Source organism: Anguilla rostrata, chromosome 3, assembly GCF_018555375.3.
Source record: "Anguilla rostrata isolate EN2019 chromosome 3, ASM1855537v3, whole genome shotgun sequence".
Classification (NCBI taxonomy): Eukaryota; Metazoa; Chordata; class Actinopteri; order Anguilliformes; family Anguillidae; genus Anguilla; species Anguilla rostrata.
Window position 1 is genome coordinate 49981037 of NC_057935.1, and position 8034 is coordinate 49989070.

Consider the following 8034-nt stretch of genomic DNA (forward strand, 5'->3'; position numbering starts at 1 on the left):
TACACTGTGTACGACATTATGCACTGCTTTCCAAGTGTTGCAGTAGAGAACCAATCAGGCAGGTTCGCCTGGCCAAGCTAGATTCCTGTTAGGCACGACTCAACACGACTGGGTCATAAAAAAATGGGAAATAAAGTGATTTATTTAAGAGATTAGACACTGGTACAAAATGACACAATGTAGAACAAACAATAGAAGATGAGATGACGTGAACAAAACAGTTAAAAACCCTGCCAAGTCTCATACAATATATGAAAGATTTTGGCTCCATTCGTCAACACTACCATAACAAGTGGAGATTCCAGATCTCCTGTTCCAGCATGATTTCTACATTCACAAAAACTGCATATGTCAGACCTCAGTTAACTGCACGCATCATCACAGGCACAGCAGTGGCTAGCATTTTAGGGTAATATTGTAACATTGGCATTCTGCCATAATTCAATGAAACATACAATTATTCCCACTGGAGTAGGCTCCATATGATTTGCAAAAGAACATGGAATCATACATATGACATGGTAAAACCCAAAAGTGCATTTAATCAAATATACAATTAAAAACGAAGAAAGAAACTTCATAGAAATATTCTGGTGAACCTCTTCCCCATGTACCTTAGAGAACCTGAAGATTTTACAGTACATTATACAGAAAACATACTAATATGCTCTCACTAAATAAAGTGAAATACTGCATTCAATGCATCTTTAATATTAATATGTCATTTGCTTAAAAAAAGTATTGGCCTTAAAACGTAGATAAATGGCATTTGAGACAAGGCAAAGTACTGGTTCGGCAAAGCAGTGGTTAACAACCTCACTTATTAAGGGCTCACCTATTAATTTCTGTGAAACGTTTTCTAGTAATACTTCATTCCCATACCTGCTACTTCAATATAAAAAAAGTGTTTAAGCTATTGGTATAATTTCTGAATAAGCCCATGTAATTATTACAGTTCGGTCAACTGGTACATATCTTGATTCGTGGAATATAGATATCCAAGGTGGTTGCCCAAAGACATGGATGTGGATGGTGCTGGACCTGGGATTAGTTTGAGTGGAGAGAGAGGGCCACTTTGAGGCAGCCCAGCTCCTGGCCATTTGAACCCAGTACTCCCTCCACTTTGTAATTCCCATTGGTCAGCCAGTATGGCAGGTCCACGTTCGGCAGGTAGAAGTCAGACTTAGGCAGCGAATAATCCCCCTTCGAGAAAAGGCAGAACATCATCATCCACCACAGATCCACCACAGTATTCTTCTGCTTTTCCCTATTGTCTAAGGTCCCTGTGGTGTAGGGTAGTTTACAGAAGTGTGCCCCTTATCAGACCCGCAAAGGAGAACAGAACAGCAAGGTTTGATAAAGAGACAATGCTATTGCCCAATAGCACAGCTGCAATCATTCTGCTGTCTCTGCAGAATGCTCCCACAACTACAGAGTTGAAATAGCATTACGTAAGCTTTAGGTCTTCCAATATACTGAGTAATCATGTTTGGTGAAGGAAAGTGAGATCATGGGGAGCAGGTTGGTGTCACTGATGGCATGGTACAGTGGGCGCTGAATAAAGGGAACAGCAAGTAATGCAAGTTACCTATGAGTCAGCAGACATCTGTGCTACGAATGGTTACATGGTTTGATAGGCTTACAGAGATAATGCAAACAGGGGTCATTGATGTTACTGCCATTTTGTTGTGATTGTGTCTTTCTTTGATGATTTGGGTATATAAGGGAAAAAGTGGAATGGTTCTAGAAGACGTGTCAATACGATGTCCTGTGCACCAATACCCATTCCACTACACACACATTTTGCACCGTTGTACGCTGTACAATAAATTGCATTAAACTAGGCATTCCTCTTTGTCTCCTACTACTGCACACCTAGTGGTGTTACAGCCCTAACTTACACACAGAACTCAGGACATCTGCACCCCATAGGCACTCATCTATACACAAGTATCATAGCAAGATACACATTGTATTCTTGTAGGCTACACAAGCCAGAGGCATGTCCGCATCTACCAAGATATATATAACGATCCATACAGAGCCACACTACTGGCCGAAAGAGGCTATAGTTCCTCATTTGCAGTCTTTTATGTATAACTGCAAGCACAGAGGAAAGGTTAAAACATTATTTTGGAGTCAGATAAATGACAAAACATTACATTAATCCTATTCCGATAGCACCAGGTAAGACGACACGTGTTCCTTCACCACTCAGATAGTACTTCCACTGTTTGGATTGTCTGGGGGGATTCTTACAGTGGTTTATACTGCAAATGAAGGCTACCACAGAGCCTCTGCACATGTCCAACATACGACAGACTCTCTAAGCCAAAGACAAAGCTGAGAAATCCAGCTTTTCTGCAAACAGACAAACTCCTGTGCTAGGAAAACAATGACAACGAATAAGATAAGTAAGAGCAGACTCAGTCTGCATTTATTACAAGATGTATGAGAGGACACAAGTTAAACAGTCACATGTGGAGCAAACTGAACTGTGCACATCTTGTGGGTCTTGCATGGTTTTACACCCTCCACATGTTTATCAGACTACAAGTGAAAATTTTATGCCACAAAAAATCAGACTGTGTGTGTGTGTGTTTTTGAAAGAGGATGTGAAACTGAGTGAGAACTCTTCCGGTGTACTGCATTTCCTAAATTTTAACAGTCAACACAAAGGGTGCTTTCAAATCGTTTCCTATTTCCCATTTTATTTTGTTTAATGATGTAATTAATATCACTTGGCTTTCTTTTGTTTAGTGTCATTATCTTTCAGATGCTACAAGCTAATTATTATTGTTATCACTACAGTATGGGCCTTTGTGACCCTTTACTGTCATTTATGTTCAGAAAATGAATCATTCTTCATTCTTTCCCCATTGTCGTGCTTATGGACCAACTTTTCTGTCATGTTAACAATTAACTTGCTCCCACAGCCCTATTACTTCCTTCAGAGATGCATTTTTAAGTATTCAATATATTTAAGTCTCAGAAAGAGGCCTGAAAGCCACAATCAAGAGGACAATGGAGGTCAGCCTCACTGGACAAATAATTTAGTTTTTACATTTATAAAAATGCAGAATGTTCCAAGCACCACGTATCTCAATTCCAGTCCTAAAAGAGGACCTAGACCAGAAGGACTCCTCATCTGCGCAAGTGTTTTTAAAAGCAGCTGAGGGTGAGATGGACTCACCGCCTTGAAGGGGCAGTGGCAGGGGATCCCGTATGTGTGCAGGGGCTCAGGACAGTCCTGACCGGGAGGGATGAGCATGTCCAGCAGCTGGCACCCATCGGGGTAATGGCAGCTCCCGAGCTCCTCCACACAGGGCACCTTAACCCAGAATCCAGCCACCTCCTTCTCCAGGGTCACGTTCAGCTGGAAGAGCAGTTAGCAGACTTTCAAAAACAAACAACATTTAAAAACAAACGGCTACAACAAAAAGCAGCAGCTAAGCCCAAAAAAAAGATGTTATCAGGAGGAATGGACATTGCCCTGTAGTTGTTTTTACAAACACAGACATTGTTTACAGTCTGGAGTGACGGCATGTCACAAGAAAACACTTAGCTAGTTAGATATTGAACACAATTGGCTCAAAAAGGAACTATCCAATGACTATATGCTGTAGAATGGCTGTAGACTACACAGCAGTAAAATTTTGAGGGGGCCAATGGCCCGGCCAATGAAAAGCCATCTTCCAGTTACAGCCATAAAAGGTCACAAGCAGAAGCCATAAAAATCTCCAGATCTGTGTTGGTGACAATAGCCGCGTTTCCACCGCAGGAACTATACCCCGGAACTAGGAACCTTTTGAGGAACTCAGTGCGTTTCCACCGCAGGAACTAGGGTCTAAATTTAGTTCTGGGGGCTTTGTTTTACCCCCCAAAACGTTCCTGCTCGGGGGGTAGTACTTTCCGAAAGTACAGGAACCTTTTGGGTGGAGCTTGCAGCGCTGAACATTTCTGATTGGTCGAGTACTCGTAGCATTTGTGTTGTATTTATTTTCCGCCATTACCCGCCATGTTTGAAAATATGCAGCGGCAAACCAATTTATTTTCATAATAACAAATCAAACTTGTATGTTATGCGGCGCAGTAGCCTACTTTTGGTTATAGCCTGTCAACGTCTTGGAATTATAACGTGTGCTCTTCTGTTCTTTTCTTGCTTTAGTATTCGTTTTATAAAATGCTAAGCATTCGTGCTGGGACAGCATATTACGTAGGCTACCAAAACATTCAAACGGATTAATTCGGTTGCTGAATATTTTCTTCCGGATTTTCTTTGTTAGCCCGTTGTAATTGACTCAAAACGTTTGATACAGTTATGTGAGGTATGCGGTAGTTCTGCATAATTAACATTGGTGATACAGTACAAGCAAACTGGAAATCACCTTCCGCACTTTTTATCCGGGTAAAATAACAGGTTAATTCTAGTAATCTTCCCTTTAGCTTTTTCAGACTGCCGTAATTTTACTCAATTTTACTGCCATTTTTCAATTCCACGAAAAGACCAGGAAGACTATGGACTCATTTATGGTGCATGGTTCGCATCTGGAGGGCACACTTCGCTGCTCGGCTAGCAGTAACTTCGAAGGAAAGCAAACGGTGGCTGTACCACTACTAATTTACATTTTCACGCAAGTCCGAGTTTTCGTTCTATTCTTGTCATTTTGCGATTAGCCTATATGGAATTGACGACGAGAAAGTCATAAAACAGCAAATTGTTTACAACGTGTGCATGTTTTCTGCTGTTAATGAATGTGTTTGAGAGGATATATGAAAATCAATAAATACAAAAGTAACCATATATAGTCATTGTTGGTAACCCGTTGTATATAAGTGGAATAAACCCCTCCGGGCTGTCCCGGTTATTAGAAAATAATGTAGGCTACTTCGGTGATAATGTGGGGTTACAGAAGAAATCATATGACAGATGGACCGACGACAACGTCAGTGGGCTAATTTGCCTAATCTTCGCGGTACTTTAGACCCCGGTGGAAACGCAGACAACCATTGGCTGAAGGAACCTTTTAGTTCCTGGTAACGTAGTTCCTGGGACTGAAAGTTCCGGGTAATTTTGGTGGAAACGCGGCTAATGTGTGCATTATCAATGCAGGTGACAATGCGTGCATTATCAATGTAAGAGAGAATCTTAAGTCACTGGCATTGCTAATTTCTATATTGCAACATTTTATCTGAAATAAGGAAATGAGACATTGGAAAGGTCAGTCAGTAGAGCACCTAAGACTGCTGACTGCTTTTTTTATTCACCACCTTTTTATCCTCATTCATACAGACAATCAGGAAAGGAAATTAAATAATCAATGAAAACTAACTTTGCACAGGCGAAGAAAAAGTATTCACTACAGTTTGGGTATACATTAAAACAGCAGTGAAATGTAATAGCTACAGAAACAAACTCCTAACCAAAGGCTGAAGGTTTGTCATTTAGAACAACCTTCAATCTGAATTGCTTTAGTAACTTCCCAAAAAACAAAAAAATACGTGTACATGAAATGTAGAAAAAAATATTGTGCTTTCTCAGCAAAGCACAATAACTGCTATTAAAAGAGATTGGACTATTGTGACAAACTGATCTCATGAGTTCCATGTTAACTCAGGTCACCTCCATATTTGGTAACAGACTTGTTCAAGGCTCTCACTTCCTCAAATATGTATGCGTGTGCACACACATACACAGGGCTACTTTAGAAGAAACAATAACAATGTTATGAAATTCTCAACAAATTAGGGAAAACGTGAATAAAAACAGAAAGAGAGAATGAATAACTGCATAACTGCATAACTCTAAACTTAGCTTAACCAATTGTAATGTGTGTAGATAATATACACACACTTAATTTTTTTTTTTTTCTTAATCATAAAAACATAGGCTTACTCTCCACTGCAGGCACAATGGGATACTAATTCCCGATGAAACATTTGGTAGAACGGGATGATTTAATCTTTTTCATCATTTAGCTACCATCGACAAGTTGTTTCCACTCACAGACAGAGGAGCAACCAGCCCCACAGTCGTAGTACCAGCAGCACTGGCAGTCACGTCTCCGGGAATACCTATTGGGTCAGGTGACAAATCAAGGCTCTTCAACACAGCTGGATCGGCGGGTTTACCGCAGTTCTCCCAAGAGAAACCGAGAATCTGTGAACAAGAAGTGTGTTTTCAGGTAGACCTATCAATTATGAGCATATATCTCTCTTCAAATTTCATTTAAATGCCTGTTGCGGACACGAGTAGCCTACGCTATAAAGAATAAAATAAAATAGCAGTTGGGTTACTTTATCTGTTGTATTTACCTTGGTATTTTTTGGCGTGTGCCTCTTGAAAAAAACATCACAATTCCCTTGCTGAATAAAAACATTGACGAAAAAGAACGCCTGAAAAACTGCAACAATTATGGTTTTCATGTTGATCGTCTGTTTGTACTGGATATACAGTAGCAGCAGTGTTTCCTGGAAGTCTTGATGCAATACCGTACGCGGTAATGCTTTGGTGAGTGCAATTTACGATACACGACTACAGAAACTAATTACAGCTGTAACCTCGGTGCCAAACACAACCCTATATCAGCTGGCATGAATATTTAAAAAGGTTCACAGCAGACACCTCATAGGCTCCCCAGCACGCAGTTCCGTGGTCCGGAGTTTTGATGCTTCTATTCTCTTCCGCATTTATCACACAACTCTGAAATCTAGGCTACTAAACAGAGACCTCTAGAGGAGGGAGGATCGCACAATAAATACACATTTTCTGTTGAAGTGACTGCAGTTTATCGAACCAAGCAGCAATGGTTCCGAGAAATACTAAATTAAACAGTTGGCAATGTTTCAGGCTGCGCGATCTCTCCAGTTATATCCAACACAGGCTGAAATATTAATGGAATAATTGTCCGGTAAGCGTTTTGATATCGAGATTAAAGGCCCAATAGAAATGTTCCCCACTGTAAGAAATTGCCTATAGATCTCCACATGCCTCACAGCATGACGTCAATACAAAAGTTGTTTTGATACAAGATAGGATCGATGTCTAAAGCAGTGCCTACAAATGATATATCAAATCATAAAACACTTCGTTGTGATTGTATAAGCTTCACAGACAACTACTAATTTACAACTAGAATTTGCACTGGTATTAGTTGTGATTTACTGACATTCTTTACAGACATTTATTCATTTATTTGTTTATTTATATATTTATTTATTTTTTGATGCATTTGAGAAAAAAAAATGTTTTTGGGCCTCTCACCCTTTTTAAATATAGATTTTCTTTAACAAATAAAAGTACTATAATCTGGAATAGCATGTTATATCGCAGCAATAGTATACCATACTGGTAGAATACAATGCATAGTTTTTTGCTGTCTGACAGTTACATATTTTTCATGAAGTTAAGCATGCATTGTGGGGCAAATTTCAGTCACACCACTAGTTATTTTTTGGAATAATAATTTATGTATCTTTTACCACAAGGTGGAGTACTTGTATATATTTAACATCTTTTGGTCTAACACTGTTGTACGTTGCTCTGGATAAGAGCGTCTGCCAAATGCCTGTAATGTAATGTAACACTTGGGGACTGCGCAACTCATAACAACAACAGCATTATTATTATTATTATTGTTTTTATTTTTTATTTTTATTTTTTATTATTATTCTAACTGTATGTTGGGTGTGTGGATGTACAATTGTGTTTCATAAATATTAGAAGTAAATCCGCATGGCCGTATCTACACTGTCTCTTTTCCTGACAAATCCACACAGGACTAGAACACTTTCCAGAGTGTTTGTTTACATTGGTCTTATGCAGATAATTACATTGGCCACATCAGTATTATGCTTGTCCTTTCTAATTCTATGTCAACTGACAGAAAATTAAATCTAGATGTTAAGCATTTTTATTAGAAGAAAAATGTTATTTCTTTTTTGTCAAGAATGGATAGATAGTATTGTCATGTTGCATATCTATTTATTTGATTTATTTTGGTTCTTTGAATCAATAGTCATAGTTATTTGGTT

At 39.1% G+C, this 8034-nt stretch overlaps 1 protein-coding gene across 1 annotated transcript; it reads right to left on the bottom strand.

Moving 5' to 3' along the window:
• Positions 1–113: 113 nt before the first annotated feature.
• Positions 114–6680, bottom strand: gm2a (ganglioside GM2 activator). The gene is made up of 4 exons (XM_064328061.1): positions 6316–6680; positions 6008–6160; positions 3194–3376; positions 114–1203 (listed from the first exon to the last, which is right to left on the bottom strand). Exons 1-4 carry the CDS (start codon positions 6424–6426, stop codon positions 1048–1050), a joined length of 603 nt encoding a protein of 200 aa, XP_064184131.1. The 5' UTR covers positions 6427–6680; the 3' UTR covers positions 114–1047.
• Positions 6681–8034: the final 1354 nt, after the last annotated feature.

What these genes read in the sequence shown, in the direction of transcription:
- gm2a (XM_064328061.1), bottom strand. Translation starts at nt 6,426, where the DNA reads ATGAAAACCATAATTGTTGCAGTTTTTCAGGCGTTCTTTTTCGTCAAT. An exon ending in GGCTGGTTGCTCCTCTGTCT is followed by an intron (nt 3,377 to 6,007) that starts GTGAGTGGAAAC and finishes CTGCTCTTCCAG; the next exon opens with CTGAACGTGACCCTGGAGAA. An exon ending in GCCACTGCCCCTTCAAGGCG is followed by an intron (nt 1,204 to 3,193) that starts GTGAGTCCATCT and finishes CTTTTCTCGAAG; the next exon opens with GGGGATTATTCGCTGCCTAA.